This window comes from Mustela nivalis (genome assembly GCF_964662115.1).
Source record: "Mustela nivalis genome assembly, chromosome: 10".
NCBI classification, from domain to species: domain Eukaryota; kingdom Metazoa; phylum Chordata; class Mammalia; order Carnivora; family Mustelidae; genus Mustela; species Mustela nivalis.
In genome coordinates, this window is record NC_139029.1 from 11,057,799 (window position 1) to 11,074,486 (window position 16,688).

General features: G+C 55.0%; 1 protein-coding gene across 2 annotated transcripts in view; it reads right to left on the bottom strand.

Moving 5' to 3' along the window:
* PADI2 (peptidyl arginine deiminase 2) overlaps window positions 1-16,688 on the bottom strand; it is a 43,176-nt gene that overhangs the window by 11,950 nt on the left and 14,538 nt on the right. For both annotated transcript variants that reach the window (XM_082685556.1, XM_082685557.1), the window contains 7 exons: window positions 12,088-12,149; window positions 9,736-9,853; window positions 8,978-9,103; window positions 3,880-4,058; window positions 2,057-2,160; window positions 1,197-1,308; window positions 593-700 (listed from right to left, as the gene is read on the bottom strand). In XM_082685556.1, coding sequence (XP_082541682.1) covers window positions 593-700; window positions 1,197-1,308; window positions 2,057-2,160; window positions 3,880-4,058; window positions 8,978-9,103; window positions 9,736-9,853; window positions 12,088-12,149 — 809 coding nt within the window. The remainder of the gene's footprint in view (window positions 1-592; window positions 701-1,196; window positions 1,309-2,056; window positions 2,161-3,879; window positions 4,059-8,977; window positions 9,104-9,735; window positions 9,854-12,087; window positions 12,150-16,688) is intronic.

Consider the following 16,688-nt stretch of genomic DNA (forward strand, 5'->3'; position numbering starts at 1 on the left):
GCATCAGTGGGAGTGGTAATGGCCTCTAGAATCAGGGGGTTGGATTGCTTAAAAAAAACAAACAAACCCACAGACTGAAACCTGCAGCTTCAGGGAGCTTTGAAGTTGGAACCATAATTTTTGACAATGGCTTAACTCTAACTTTCCTCTTTGAAACTGATTTTTCTGCAAGGTGGGGGTGGGGCAGGGGCAAGAGCAGGAGCTGCCCCTTTCCCATAAGTTCCCATTTCCTAGGAGAAAACTCCCCTATGAGTAAATTTTTTACCCAGGGGATTGAGAAGTCTTGTCGGGGTGCTTTTCATTCCTGCCTTTCAAAGTGGGTGAAACTGATAACAATGGTACATTTATTGAGCACCTGTGGTGTGCCAGGCCATGGGGTAATGTCATGTTTTCCTCTGAGAAAACTCTCCAAGGAAAGGACCATGGAGGTCACTATCCCAACTGACCCATTCTGCAGATGAGAAGATGGAGGTGCTGGGCAATAGACTAACTTGTCAAGGGTGCCCCCAGGTCTCCTGCCCACTCTGCCCTGTAAGAGTTCCCAGGATCATTTCCCCAACCCCCTACCCTGAGGTGGCCCTCAGCATCTCACCAGAAGCTGCTTCACTGGGAAGTCCTTCAGGTTTCCATCTCGGGGGGAGTCCAATACCACGGGGAAGCCTTTGTGGGGGGCCTCTATGTAGCCAAACTCAACTTCATCCTTTGGGGACACCAAGGAGAGCTGTCAGATGAGCCGGCCTCCCTAGTTCTCCTTCCTGGCAAGCGATGGCAGGGGTTCCTTATATATCCTTCTCCAAATAGTCTCTGCCTGCTCCAAGCATGCTTGACTCCTATCAACCCCATTTCTTAAAATATAATCAATAATATCCTATTTACATTTCCTGCAAGTAACATCTCCATTTGAAGTACATTCTGTATTTCTAGGTTGGCTTCTTTTTTGCTGCTGTATAGTACTCCATGGTAAGGCTATCTGCTCATATAGTGACCCAGTCTCTCTTGGGGGACAGTCTTTTGCTACTTCAAGAAACAATGCTGCAGTGAATTGCCTTCTACATTTGTCTCTGTGCACATGGGCATGTAGGAGCCAATAGAAGAATTCCAATCCATGGAGCTGCTGGGTGCCAGGGTACTGATGTTAAGCCAACTCTTCTTGCCTGAGCCTTGGACCACATCCCTCCCAGCCTGCAGGGCCTCACCTGGATCCAGCGGTCCCCTCGGTTCATATACTGGAAGCAGACCTTCAGTTCGCAGTTGGTTTTCTCCACCAGGTTCTTCACCTCTTTCAAGAACAAGTAATTGTCCTTCATGCTGAGAAGTTTGGGGAAGAGAGGGAGGCCAGGAGGAAGGGTGAGGAGGTTCAAGGGCCAGTCCAACTGAGGTGGCAACAAGCAGCTTTCACCTCTGGGTTGTGCTAGGAAGCTGAGGCCACAAATGGGTTCCTAGTCACCTTCGCGAGGGCTGCTGGAGCCAAGGTCAGACAAATTCCTCCACCCATGGTATTTGCCAAGGTCACGAACGAGAAGGGACACTCTCCCCACCCCCCCAACCCGCCCAGCTTTCTGGAAAGTTCTGTCTAGCCCAGAGGCAGGGGGATGGGCCCAGGGCCTCAGGGCCCTCTCATCATGGCCAGCAGCCACCTGTAGGTCACTTTCTCTTGGTTCTCATCTTGCTGCAGATGTCTAGCACATAATAGCTGCTCAAAAAAAAAAAAAAAAAAAAGCTGCATAAGATGAGCTGAATATCCACTGCACAGGAGGTTACCAAGCAGACGATGCAAGCCAAGAATGAGAAAAGGAGTGACAGACCTTATTTTTATAGCATACACAAGAGCCAGGACCTTGGGTTAATACTTGACCTGCTTCATTTAGTGCCCACAGTGATGCTGTGATGTCAGCATTTCAGAGAAACAGAGGCACAGAGAGGTCAAGGGAGTTGGTCAAGGTCACACAGGGGGTAAGGGAGAGAGCCAGGCTCTGAACTCAGGGCTGTCTGTCCGTAAAGCCCCAGCTTTAGCCACTTGGCCGTGCCACCTCCCTGCGCCCTGGCCATAGCTTACCAGCACACGAACACCGACACGGGAGGCAAGATGTTGGGGGTCATGATCCATGGAGCAATCCGGAATACCACGGTGTCCGTGAAAATGGGCGTCAGGGGAATCCCCTGGACGTGGGAGACGGAAGGGGACCAGAAAGTCTGGTCAGGGTAGCTTTCACGCCTGCTTCCTAAAGTGGGTGAATCTGATGACAAAACTACATTTATTGAGCACTTGTGGTATACCAGGCCCTGGGCTAGTGCCACACATGCCATTTCATTTCTGCCTCACAGCAACTACAGGGGGAAGATACTACTATAACCCGTGTCTTACAGGTAGCGAAACTGAGTCACAGGCTTCTAGTCACAGACCTCTTTCATGTGGTTAGTCAGGAGCCTGGATTTAAACCCAGGTGGTCAGGCTGCTGCCCTAATACTCTCAACCCCTATTGGGTCTTGCCCCATCAAAGTCCCCGTCCTGAAACCTGCCCACAGGATGGCCGGGCCAGCCGCGCCTTCTTCTGTCTCTGCTTTGGGACCTTGCCCTTTTCTACAGGTGAGCATTTTTCATGATTCTCGGGGAAATTTTTCTATGTCCAGATGGTTCTTTAAGTAAAGGTTCAGGAAGCTTGCTTGGAACTTGAGGGAAAATGAGTCGATTCTGGGGTTCTTTTGTGTAGTTGGCTTTGAACAGCTACAGGGGAAATGGGCACCTGCCCTTGGCAGAGACCGTGGGAGCAGGTGGGACTAGGGCCCTGGCTCTCCTTTCCTGCCTGGGTCTGCCTTGTGAGTCTCTGCTGGTGCCTGCTGGAGGGGCCAGTCTGAGGTCCCGATGGCCAGGCTACTCCAGGCATAGATGGCAGAAGCCCTTCTCTGTCCCGTCCTGTTAGCGCTGCCCTTCCTGCCTTTACTCTTCTGAGGGACTTGAGGATGCTTTGTGAAGGAGTTCTTACAAGTTTGGATGCTCACAACCACCTCAGGAAGCAGAAATTTCTGCCGTTTGTCTTACAGATGGGGAAACTAAGGCACAGGGGGCAAATTCAGCTGCCCAATGTCTCCTGGGCTTGGAACTGGGCAGTCGGACTCCAGAGCCCATTCTCATAAATGTAAGCTAGGTTCAGCCTCTTCTTCTACAGAGCCCACTGTGCCCTGCCCCCAGTACTCTGGAAGTGACAATGGGGAGGGGACCCTGTGTCGAGGAGGGCAGCCAGGTCCCTCCCTATATCTGAGCAAAGTGGGGTGGGCCCGAGCAGTAGGAGTCTGGGGCTGCAGTCTTTGTGAGAAGAGGCCTCGTCAGCAGGACACACTCTAAGTGAGGGGGCTTCTCCTCTAGAGGGGCGGACGTTCTCCTTCTCGTCCAGTTTCCCCAAACCAAGAACAATGGTGAGTGCGATGTCTGCCCGCAGTGTTGGGGGGATGGGTTCAGCCTGTGGTCAGAGTTGGTATAACCCACAGTTAGGGTCAACGGTCAGTCTGGGGAGGGAAAACCTCAAGTGTATGGCCTAGTTTCCTTCCTGCCTGGGCATCTGTGCCTCAGAACTAGGACCACAGCGCTGCAGGGAGGAAGACAGACCACACCACTGTGGGGAACGCCAGAAAACCTCACCCTCGGAGTGGGGGGGGTGGTCCTGGGGAGCAGGTACGGCCAGCAGGAGGACTCCTAGAGCACAGCCCAGAGGAGCCTGGCAGGCAGGTGCGGGTAGGTTGGTGGGTGGGTCTCTAAGCTTGGCCAACCCCCATCCCCGCCCCAGTGTTTTGGAGCCTCATGGGAACCCCTGAGACTGGCTGGAAAGACTCCCACCTGGTCCCCAGGACGGCCCTTCATGGTGGCTGCCTGGGAGCCCTCACCTCGGCCATGTACTCCAGCAGGCTGACGTGGATGGAGACCAGGCCTGGGAAGCCCTCATCGGGGAAGCGCAGGCCTTCCACGAAGAACAGCAGCTCCGCCGAGCCGCCCGTGTACTTGACCACGTGGTAGAGTTTCCGCCGGCCCAGGATGTGGACGTAACGTTGGCCGAAAAACGGGTCTGGAGGGAGAGGGGCTCATGTCAGGCACCCGCCTCTGTCAGGGGGGTGTCTGTGGGGCAGGGGACAAGAGGGCAGAGTGACTCGTCCTCTAGGCACAGGGAGATAAGCACAAGCAGAAAATGCCACCGGAAGGGCCATGGCGCCAGTCATCGTCCCAGCACTGCCGCTCGCTCGCCTGTGGTGCGAACCGGACCACCTCTCTAGCTTCCGTCATCTAGAAGATGGGCTGACGCCCAGGAATGGCCCAGGCGCTCTGATAGCAGGTGATGACCGAGCACTGAGAGGTGCTGAGGAAGGACAGCACGTGCCTGCTTTACACATAAGGAAACCGAGTCTCAGAAAGGAGAAATGGGTTGCGGAGGTCATATAGCCAGCAAGAGGCCAAGCTGGGGCTCAAATTCATGTGCAGTTCTGAACCCCAAGCTCCCCTCCCCTTTTATACGCAAAACCCCAAGGTGCCCATTTATATCCCAGATTCCTGTCCGTGTGATGAAAGTCACATTGGCGTAAAGCTGCACGCATGGTGTCCGGCTGTACTGGCTCGTGGCTGGGCGGAAAGGCAGGTTTCCCCAGTGCGTCTGTCTGTCCCACTGGCATCCTCCAGCTCTTTCCAGAGCTGTTCCCTCCGCTGGGCAGAGTTGTTCTTTCCTTCCAGGCCTCGATTGGGTCCCTTCTGGGAATTACGCCCGGACCCTCCAGACACCAAGCTGGGGTCCGTGTGGAGCTTCTGCCGTCTCCTCCTGGCCCATCACAGCCCTTCTGAGGGGATATGATCTCAGTGTTTAGTTCTCGGCCCCGAGAGACTGTCTCCTGAGGGCAGAGACAGGCCTGGCTGGGCCCAGTGCCAGCCTCACACAGGTCATGTTGAGTCAATATCTACCGAATGAACCGTGGCTTCCACACCACTCCCTACAGGAGAATTTCCAGGCCAGAGCAGCATTACTACTCTGTTCCCAGCATGGGCAACCTCTGGGGGAGGGGGGTGGTGGCAAGATTCTATACCTCTGTCTGTCCAACAGCAGTGCTCGGCCGATGATAACGCGGACGTGGGGAGTATGGTAACATGGGCGAGAGCTCTGGGCAGGTTACTGGGGTGAGGAGTGGGGGGGAAGGGAGGCAGGACGGAGAGCATGTGAGCAGATGAAGGGAGACTTTGAGATGCCCTTTGGGGTGGCAGAGGTGGGGTACGGTGAGGCAAGGAGACAGATACTTGCATTGCCACAGGCATGGAGGCAGAACCCTATGTAGTTCCAGAAGGAGTTTCTTTATGCCCCGCAGAGCTGGAAGGGCAGAATCAGGCTCAGCTTAGGACATACTGCCAGCAACAATGGTAATGGTTAATCACTAGTCACCCGTGGGTCGGTCCTCGTGCAAACAGGGTGTATGCTGAAAACCAGCAGATTAAAAGGAGGAAACACCGAAGCCTGGGCTTGGGACAGCTCCTCATGTAGGACAATGTGCTCAGGGGGACCCCGGTTATACGTCTTGTTGAGGGCACGTGACCTTGCTGGTTATGACTTCCGGAGTCAGAGAGACCTGGGTTCCAATACCATCCAGGCTTTACACGCCGCAAAACCTCAGGGAATTCACTTAACCTTCCCACGCCTCAGTTTACCCATTTGTTAAGTGGGGCTAATATCACCTAGCCACAAGGTCATTGCAAGATAGAATGACACAGCATTAGAAACTTAGGGAAACCTGTTAACCATGGGTGACCATCATTAACACAGTCGGGACCCGTAGTGGAAGACAAGCGCCTGAACCGAGTTGGCACGCCCCTTTCTGCAAAACTCATGGTCTTTGTGTTGAACGGCTTATGAGCAGAAGGCAAAGAAATAATACCTCACTTCTCCTCCCCTTGGCTGGGCCCAAGAAATGAGACCGACAGGCTGAGAGACCCTGGACGTGCCAAGGAGCTGACCGAGAAAATGAAGTCTTTCTCACTCGGAAACAACAGGGTGCGCCCTCAGTAGATCCTAACTGCCGAATATATCCAGAAGGATCTTTGTAATTAAAAAGTTCTCTTCCAGGCATTCAGGCTGCCTGGCTGAGGCTCAGCGGAGAGATCTCAGGCCCAGAAGCTGGCTTGTCTTTGCAGAAACCTCCAAAGCTTCCCCAGGACTCTGGGTGGTGAGGCACTCTGCCTGGGCCTGGGGAGGGAAGGGGTCTGGCCAGGAGGCTGGGTCAGGTGGAAGGACACGTTCTCACTCCTCTGCAGGTGATTTTCTCCCTCCTGTGGCCTGTGATTTACACACGTCTTTCTTTCTGGTGCTTGGGCCAGCTCCAGGAGGACTGACTCGGTCCTGGGAACAATGCAGCCACTGTCCCAAGGAGCCTGCTTCCCCCCGCCCCCAGCTTGGGATAGGCTGCCCCAGCACAGCCGTCTTTCCCTGCAGGAACCAACAATGCCCTTCTCTGAGCGGCCCACATGCCCCTTGCTGGGCCTGCCAGCCACCCTGACCTCTCCTTGGCCCCAGGCATTGGCCCTACCGGCCGGCGCGTGGTCTGGTTTGGCAAAACCCTTCTGGTCACCTTGGAGCCATTCCACCTCCCAAGCGCCCAAGGAGACTCAATGAGGGTGCGACCGACCGTCCTGGTTTGCCTGGGACTCGGGTTTCCCAGGGAGGGGGATTTTCACTGTGACAGCCAGGGAAGTCCTGGGCAAACGGGGACAAGCTGGTCACTGTATTGTTATTGGAAGAAGTCAGGCCCCGACTTCAGGATCCTGGGGCAGAATTGGAGGCTGGAACCCAGACATCAGTGTCTTCCTAACAGCATGGGGGACTTCTGTCTATTGCAAGGGTTCTAATTCATAATCATCAGAATGATCCCAGCCAAACCAACAAGGGCCATCTCTAGAGGGCATTCCATGGGCCCGCTCCTGCACCGGGTGTCTCACACATGGTCCTTGTTTAGTCCCTAACCTCGGCAGGGACCGTCATGCCCCCCCATCATCCCCATGTCACATCACAGCTGAACCCAAGTCACAGACTGATAAGTAGACTTGTCCAGATGCAGGGTTTGCACGCCCCAGGCACCAGAGCTCCCTCTAAGGATCCCTTGGCCTTCAACCCAGCTCCCTGCTCTTGGGGGACCCAGGTGACATGAAACATTTGTGTAATACGGCCTACTCTCCCGTATAGGTGTACTCAGATTTTGACGAAACCTGAAAATGTTTGCACAGAAGAAAGGGAAACTGCCACAGACGGAGAACCCCCCTCCCCATCCTACTCCCCACTCCGTTCTTTCCAGGATTCCGCATTTCGTGGGAAAACTATTTTAGACTCATCACTGCATCGGTAAGGTGCCTCCTGTGCCCCACAGGACAGCAGCCCTATAAGGCAGACTGGGGAACAGCAGTGTCTCAAGGCGTCTGTCTGCTCAGGGCCCATCTCGGATGGCAACAGAGGGGCAGGGATGAGATTATGGGGCCAGACTACAATCCACTCCCTTAATGAGCAGCACCCTCTAGATAATGGCCAGGTGCCACTATTAGCAGCACGCTGCATGTCCCAGTTGAATGAGGAGAGGACCAGGTGGGGGTTCTTCTGTACCACTTCCTCCTGCCGCGCCGTCAGCCCCATCCTCTGCGGTTGCCTTGGACTGGACGGGACACACATCAACAGCTCCGGCCCCTTGGGGCAGCAGAGCCGGCCTGACTCTGGGGACATTCCAATCTCGGGGAGGCCACTGCCAGGCCCAGGGTGGATCAGGACTGGCCTTGGGTGGCAGCTGTCCACTGCTGTCTGGGCTCAATCACTCCCTGCAGTGAGGGTCCGGGGCTCCCATGACTAGCTCCTCATGGCGACTGTCCTGGTGCTAGCGGGCCTGTCCAGAGGTGGTCCCCAGAGGTAGGCCAGAGATCCTGGGCCCCCCAGACAGCTGGGCACACAGGGGAAACCCCACCTCGCAAATTGCATGCCATGATGCATTGCATCATAGCAAATGGCAAAGCTAACTATTTTGCTGAGAGAGCTTTTTAATCCATAAATCAGATCTTGACAGTCTCTTGCTTAAAACTCTCTAATGGCTTTCCACTGCTCTCAGAATAAAATCCAAGCCTGCTCCTCATGCCCCTGGTCCCTGTCCAGCTTGCTGACCTTGACTCCAACACATCCCCCACCTCTGGTCTCTCCCTTTTGCTCCTGTAACACTCCAAGCTGGTTCCACTCCTCTCTGCTTTGTGTGTGCTGTTTCCTCTAATTAGAACACTCTTTCCTCAGCTTATGAATGTCTGGGTCCTTGTTACTGTGGATTTGGGCCTCAGCTCCAATGTCACCTGCACAGAGAGGCCTTTCTGGACGGCCTCACCTCTGCCCCCGAAAGTCCCTAGTACTTGGTGGGTGTCATTCTCTCCCATTGTTCTCCTTATCATGCCCAGACCATCCCCTCCCCCAAGCTCAGGAGAGGGATGGTGGCAGAGGGAGACACACGTGGGGTGTGACTGCAGAGCTCACTGCAGGGGACCCCAGCACTGAGAACAGTGCCGGGTGCGGAGGGGACTCAACACGTGTTTACAGGAGGCATGAACTGGAGCAGGGGGCTGTGAGGACTGGCTCTGTGGCAGAAGCATGTTCCCTACACAGCTGGGGCCCAGGATGTCCTGTCACCATCCAGAGGAGAGAGGGGCTCTGGGTTGTGCATAAACCCCCATCAGCACCAACTCCTTTGAGAGAGGAGAGGCCTATCCCTGGGGCCTCCTGACTTCACAGGACAGCAACGGTGCTCCCAGGGACCATTACTAAGAAGCGGGTCCCGGCCCTCTCCAGTCACCTGCACCTGCAGAGGTCATGGCTGCTGGTGCAGGGGGTGGGGTGCTCTGGGGAGCAGGAGGGCAAACGGAGGCCCTGAGGAAGTTAGCTCAGTGAGCACCAAATGGATAGAAACTTCCAGAGGGGGTTGAACCGGGGTCACTCACTCTCCACGTAGAACACGCCCACTTTGTCCGAGTCCGCCATGGAAATGTAGAGAACTATCTCGTATCCGGCGGGGAGGCGCTCAGGGCCTTTGGTCCGCAGGATCATCTGGGACATGTCCTTGAGGTCTGGAGCGGGGGATACAGAGGAGGTTAGAATTAAGAGACAGGCAGCTGCAATGAGAGCTCAGGAATAATTGTTGCTTTTCCAATCAGGACAGAAAACCCTACACGTGTGTATTGTAGGAACCACAGAGAAGCACAACAACAGGCTGTCTTCTCTAATACCATGACCTATGGAACTTTTCGGGAATTACCTTCCAGTCCTTTCCCTATGTGTTTGTGTACTTGTAACTCTTGTTACAAAACCATGGTTCCCACTGAACCTTGTTAATAGTTTTTTTTTCTGTTTTTTTAGCAAGAATGGATTTTTTTTTTTTTTTTTTTTGAGAGTGAGAGAGAGAGCAGAGCAGGGATGTGCAGAGGGAGAGGGAGAGAATCTTAAACAAGCTCCAGACCCAGCAAAGAGCTGGACGCAGGGCTTGATCTCACAATCCCGAGATCATGACTTGATCCAAAATCAAGAGTTGGATGCTTAACAGACTGCGTGACCCAGGTGCCCCAAGAGTGGCTATTGGAGTCCACCATCCCCAGGAGACTGAAGGTCACTCCTGCCTCCGTCTTGGCCCCGCCCAGGACGGAGCATGTGTGTTTCCATTGCCCATCCCCCCACCCATTCCGAGCGTGGGTCCTGCTGGCACCTTCCTTGCTGTAGACCTTCTCATCGTTCAAGTCCTCCTTGGGCAGCCAGGGCGTGTCTCGGTCACAGTTCACCAGCAGGATGGCCCCCTGGCCCTCAGGGCCCCAGGTCCAGGATGCCTGCAATGTCAGGGAAAGAGCTCAGCACCTTCTTGTCTACCTTCTGGCTGATTCGAGTTCTGCCGCAGACCCCACAGGACCCTCAAGAGACCGTCCCAGGATGAGGATAAACAGAGCTACCATGCATCGAGGCAGGGGTGACGTGGCAAATGTGAACCCCACGTCTCATGCCTGGAGAGGCTCAGTGCAGGCACCAGAGACAAGCTCAGGAGGGGGATGGTGACAGAAGGAGACACAGAGATGGGAACACTGAGCATTTATGAGCCTCAAGCCTGGTGTGCCTGTGTCTGGAAGGGGTGGAGGCAGGGAGACGGAGGGCGGCCGGAGGAATGAGGAGGCTCGCATTCTACGACAGATTCTGGAGTCCCCGGGGGGGTCAGAGGGGAGACGCCTGGATGGACGGACACCCAGCTGTTTCCAGACATGCTGAGTGCTCCAAACGGGACCTGCAAGGTGATCTGTTCTCTCCGCTGTAGCCAGGGCCTTACTAGAACAAGCTCCAGCCAGATCATGTTGCTTTCCTGCTGTAAGCCCTGTCCGGGCCTCCCTGTTGACTTAGGATAAGGCCCCAATCCCTGACCGTGGGCTTCAGGGCCGGGTAAGCCCGGCCCACTCTCCATCCATCCCCCTTCCTGTGGCTCGCTCTGCTCCCTCCATACAGACTCAGGACCTCTCAGGCAGGTGCCCTCACAGGTCCTGTGCTCCTGACACTGTCTGCCTCCCCTCGCCTGACCAACCCCACAACTCCTGGGGTCCTGGCAGGACCACCCCTTCTTTCCGGAAGACCTTTTAAGTTTCTAGCCCTGAGCAGCTGCACTGTGGTTACATTTAGGGCCCCACAGATGTTCCCTTTGGAGGCGAGCTTGGGACAATTGTGATGAGACGGTCACCTGTGTCACTCTGTTTAATGTGGCCCCTCTTCCCTCCTCCTGCCCTGGACCGTGGGCTCCTGGAGGGCAGCAGCCAACTTCCACTCTTTCCTTCTACAGCTCCAGGGCCTGACCAGTCCGGGAACATCAACAAATACTTATGGGACAAGGGGAGAGCATACAAAGCCCCACAGGCCTGGATAGAGAGAGTCCAAGGAAGTCTAGACCCGTAGGACTGTGGGACTTCACCAAGGCTGCAGAGCTGCTTGGGGGAGGCGGGATGCCGCGGAGGCCTCCGTGGAGTCTGCTGTCATGTGGCTTGGCCATGGACACAGACTCGGCATCTCCTTGCAGCGGGCGCCCTACAGAAGGTGGAGTCCCATGGAGGAGCTGGGAAGAGGGGGCTCCCCCACAGGCCTGAGGCCCCCACACCTGTAGGTCTCTGTACCTACAGACAGGTACAGAGAGTCTGCAGCTGGCTGCTGGGACCCAGGCTTCTCCCTGGGCTGTGCTCATTTAACTTTTGCAAGTATCCATCTACATGTAATTTAAAACAGGCTTTGGGTTGTTATTATGAAAGTAACATAAGCCACCAATGTAAGTGATCTAGAAGGCCGGGAAATGGAACGGAGAAGGAACCTTGCATGTACACAGAGCAAAACCGGTGGAGCTTAAACCCTGGCTGGAGGGTGAAGGCCACAGCCCAAGGAGCCGGAGAACACTGTGCTGCGCAGGCTAAAGACACACGTGCACCAAGCACACGGTGTGTTTTGCAAGAATCATGAGAATGGAAAGGAACACACCAAACCTATTAAAATGCTCTTCTGCAGGGGAGCAGAAGTGTGGAACGCAGGGTAAGAGGGAGTAAATGAATGAAGATAGGAACCGATGCAGGGATGAATGAATGAATGGGTGAATAAAACAAGAGAGGGGGTGTCAGTGCGCCCTTAAAGATAACACGCCTTGAACGAGAATGGTTTACGCGGCCTTCTGCTCCCGAGGGTCTCCCTCGGTTGGTTTTAAAATGAAAAAGAAGGCCGAGTCATAAGAGCGAATGCCTCCTCTGTGGCAGGACGCCGTCCAACAGCTCTACGAACCGGGTGTCCTGTCCTGTGGACAGGGAACCGACTCGGGACGGTGCTTGGCAGCTGCGGCTGTGAGGCCCTTGGCTCCTCTGTGGGTTCCGCCATGGGCGTGCTGTGTGGGAGCCTGCGCTGGGCCTCAGTCTCCTTCTCTGTAAAAGGGGAGCTGTCCGTGCTTGCAGGGAGGACCGCGGTTGACCGCAGCACCTGTCCTGGGCTCTGCTCTGCACCCCCGGGAGCCTCCCCACCAAGTCCGGGGCCATTTGCCCTGGTAGCTCGGTACCTTTCCCGGGTTGTTCTTCTCCACCACACCGTCCCGGTCTGCATCCACATCCAGGGAGATCTCTGCGGACAGACACACGCGTGAATCGGGGAGCCTGCCAGAGAGGGCAGGATGGGGTGAGGGCCGGGAGGAAGCCCTGTGCAGCTCACACGTTTGCTTGGGCCCTGGGTCCCTGTTAGGGGAGGGTCTTGCTGCCATCTCAGGGAGCCCCCCACCGCCCGATGGAGGATGTAAGTGGATACTGTGCCAACCTCACACATGACGGCCTGGAGAGGGGCGATCACGTAGGGCAGGGATCCCCCCAGCCTTCATGGTTCCGCAGACGGTTCTGGGTGGTGGGTGGATGAGCCCCACGAGACAGGTCCAGGAGACTTGGTTCAGAGACGCCAAGTCACGTGCCCCGTGTGGACAGGCGGCATTAGCGGAACTGGGGCACATTGCGTTTGGCCTGACCTGAAGTTCAGATTTTGAAAACTTTCATAGGTGTTCCTGGCTGCCTTTCTCCGTCTGTCCTGGCAGTGTGCACACATGCCCGTGTGTGATCTCTTCTAGAACTTCCGCCTCCCGTGAGGGTTTTACCTTGGATGGGAAGCTGGGTCTCCAATCCCTTTTGGTCTGAGGGTGCCTGTGAAAGCCAGGCTCTCAGATAGAGGTCTCACTCAGGGGTCCCTGTTTATTCTTTCTCTTGGGGAAGGGGTTTTTGGTATCTCTAGGCCTGTCCTAGGGACCAGCTTCATGGAAACCATGTAGGGCAGTGGAAGGAGCCCAAGATTAAGTGTTAGTGCTGGGTTCAAACCCTGTTTTTCTGCTTATAAGCTGTGTGACTTTGGGCAGGTTGGACAGCCTCTCTGAGCCCTAGTTCCTCTACCTGCATTGGAGGATGTCTAGCAGCATCCGTGGCCACCACCTGCCAGATGCCAGTGACATCCCCCAACTGCGACAACCGAAATGTCTTCAGACATTGCCAAATGTCCCTTGGGAGGCCAAATGGTCCCCCGAGTTAGAGACTAACAGGACAGGGCAGGGCAGGGCTGAGGAGCTGTCCCGAGGTGACGGAGTGTCACACAATGGATGAGCTGAGGCCAGGTCTTGGAAATGCCCCGTGGGCTCGGCCTCACACGAAGCATGACTTGGACAGAGGCGGGAGCTGGGTGGGAGTGAATGCATTCCTGGTCTGTCCCCTTGGCAGGCGTGCTCTGTCCCTGGATCGGGTGGGGAGGAGGGTCCTGGCACAGGAAGGGCTGCTGATGTCACCCTTCCTGAGGCGGCTCACCCTGGCGATAAGACACAAGTCCTCTCTTTGCTCATGGCCTGATTCCCTGAATGGGGCTTTTCAGGTCTTGAAGGAGGCAGGACAGGGGAAACTCTCAGGGCGCTTGGTCCTTGGGGAGAGGGAGCACCCCAGCGTCCCAGCCTCTGCAGCCCGGCTGTCAGTTGGGTGCCATAGGCCGTGATTATTAGATAAGCTCGTCCTATTGAGCCCATCTGTCAATAAATCATCACTGAGCATCCCATCATTCCAGGCGCTCTACCCAGGGTGGGCATTCGGGACACCTGCCTACCCTGGAGTCCCCAGTCCGATGAGATAAATATTATGATTGCCACGACTGTAGAGGTGAGCGAACCCAGCCTCCGAGACGTCATCTGTCAGCAAACTGGGCTGATAGATAGCCTGGAGACTGGTGCCGGGTAGGGATTCTCCAGACCAAGTGGGAAGGCAGGTACTGCCAGCTGCTGTTAAAAAGATTGAAGGCTCTGATGGAGGAACAGTATTGATTTTGGCTTCCAGACCTTCATGAACTTTCCAACAGGACACTCCCCAGTGAGTGTTGCCTTTCAGGGAGGTTGGCTTCCCGAAGCTCCTCCTTGGGAACCAGCCACAGTCCTGGACTCCCTAAGGAACCCCCCTGTCTTTGCTTTGGCAGATAACAATCTCTTCTGTGGGTGCAGTTCCCTTCTCCCAAGGCAGAGTGCCTCCCATCGCGTGTTCTCCTCTTAGTCACACCTGCAGAGACGACTTAACCACTACCGCACAGACAGAGAGACCGAGGCATCCTGCAGGGAAATGCCCACAAAGTCTCCAGAGAGTGGAGAACCAGGCATCCCACTCAGGCCTCTGACTCCAGACCCCTGACCTTGGCCCGTTTCCTCTCCACTGACTCAGGCTGATCTCCACCTTGGGCTGTTTCTAAAAGCCAACTCTGCCTTCAAAGACCCAAGGCTTATTCTCCTTAAGGCCATTCCCAGGGGAGCTGGCCACATCCCCACCCTGGCAGCCCTGGGACTTTGCTCTTTAGTTCAGGGTGGCAGCACACCATGGTTGTTGGTGGGTCCACGGACACAGTGGGTCACAGGAGAGAAATTAAAAAGCACTTAACTGTGTCTTACTTCATGATAAATTCCTTAAATTTAAAAATTTTGTCGATGTAGGGGTGCCCATATGACTTAGTCGGTTAAGCCTCTGCCTTCCACTCAGGTCATGATCCCAGGGTCCTGGGATGGAGCCTCACATCGGGCTCTAGGCTCAGCGGGGGGTCTGCTCCCCACCCCCTTCCCCCTGCTCCTTCTCTTTCTCTCAAAAAAAAAAAAAAATAAAATCTCTCAAAAAAATTTAAAAAATAAAAATTTTATCGATGGAATATTTGCACAAAATGCAAAACAAAACAAAACCAAACAACCCACACACAAAACAAGCCAACTGCAAATAGCACCAAACACCTAAAAAATAGCAGTTTTCTGTCCATTCTATCCTCTCATCGGCCTTAGGAAATCTCCAGAATGCCAAGTCTTATGCTTATTGCTCTCCCTTGAGACAAGTTTTAACTTCAGACAAGTTTCACTGACTTCCTGTTACAAAATTCAGACATGACGTCATCGGGCTCTCTTATCACCCACCTCCCAACCGCCCAGGCTTTTCCCCTTCAACGTTCCCTCCAGTGTCCCATTTAACTAGATTTCCGCAGAGATGATCCTTGCAGGGACAGAGGACAGGGCCATCGTGACCCCCCCAGAGCTCTGCCGTCTTGAGATAGCTCTGTCTTCCCTGTAGGGGAGGGGGGTGAGGACAGCTGTTTCGGGGCATCTGGGCTCCAGATGACATTTCCCAGAGGCTCAGAATCCTACCTCAGCTCCCCAGAATAGCCCCAAGGGGTCAGGTGGCACCTGGGGTGTGGGGCAGATTTATGGGAAATGTCACTGGGATTGAGTTCAAGGTAGTCTGTCCTGAGAATCTAGACACCGAGGCTTCAGGCTTGACACAGAGGCATAAGCATTTTGGCAGGCTGCCGGACCCCAGCGGCAGGGGCAGGGGCAGGATGCCTGCCCTTCTTACGTAACTGGGCAGCACGGGGTGTGGTGGGGAAGCAGGACTTTCTCCCCCACAGCCAACTAGGGCAATCAGCCTAGGCTCTGGGGAGGGGGCACAAGAAATGAGGTCCTTAGGATGAGGCTAATAATTCTCAAGGCTCATGGCCTGCTCCTGTTGCCAGAACCACAGCCAAGACGGGGAGACCATTCTTCTGTCTCCCACCACCCCCTTCCCCCAGTCCCCTTCACAGGAAGGACTTTGCAACTCAGTCCTACCTGGAGTCTTGAAGGCGCCGTCAACGGGCTCAAAGCCTTGGTTTTACGGCTGGGAGAAAGTGAGGTCCCAAGGGGCGGGCTACTTGGTGAGGTCACACAGCATGGCCTTGGCAGGACTGGGAGCCAAGCCCAAGGGCCTGGTTTGGCCAAGGGCACCATGGGTTTGTTTCCAAGTCCCAGGAGGAAGACTGAGGGACAATAGGGTACTTCAGCTTTGCCCCCGTGGAGGGACAATGTGGCTCCCCCAAGCAGAAGGGCGAGAAGAACAAGTATTGACTGAGTGTCTGCCCCAGGCCCCATGCTCAGATCTCCGTGAGCACTGTGCACAAGGGCACTGTGGGTCCCTCGGGGCAGGTGAGGAGTGTGGGGCTCAGGGCAGAGCTAGGGTTTGGTGGACTCTGATATATCCCTGGGGGGGAAGCCCCCCATCCCGGAACTTTTGGGGTATTCCTTGCCTCTGGGGTGCCCTCCCTAGGAAGGGGCAATGATTACTCAGGACTTGGGGCTCAGGGCCCCTGGGATAGATGCCTGAGAAGGACAAGACCCGGAGGGTGAGACAGAGCAGCGGGCCCTGAGGGGAACCGATTTCCCCCAGGGTCCCTGGTAGAACAGGAAACGTAAGTTCAGCGGGTGAGGTTTCCACAAGACTTTATTTCGGCAATCTAAGGGACTGTCTTCTATTCTGGAATGATTCCTCTGCCTACTTTTTAAGTGTGAAAAATGTTACAATGATGGTGATAGTTGTTGGCAAATTATTTTATTTATATTTATATAAATAAATATTCACATATTTTTTTCTTCTTGGCCAAGCACCAACAATGTCAGGCTTATTACTGGGGGCGGGGTGGGCACTTTACTGGTCTGTGGAACCTGCTGTTCCCTCGAACACAAGCTCCCCAGTCCTTTGGATGAGAGGGGGGTCCGGTCCTGCCTCCTCACGGGGCACTGTTTTGCCAGCTATCCTGTCTGCCTGGCTTGGGGGTAGACTCGCTCAAGGTGGCGTCAGCCCTCTGGGACCA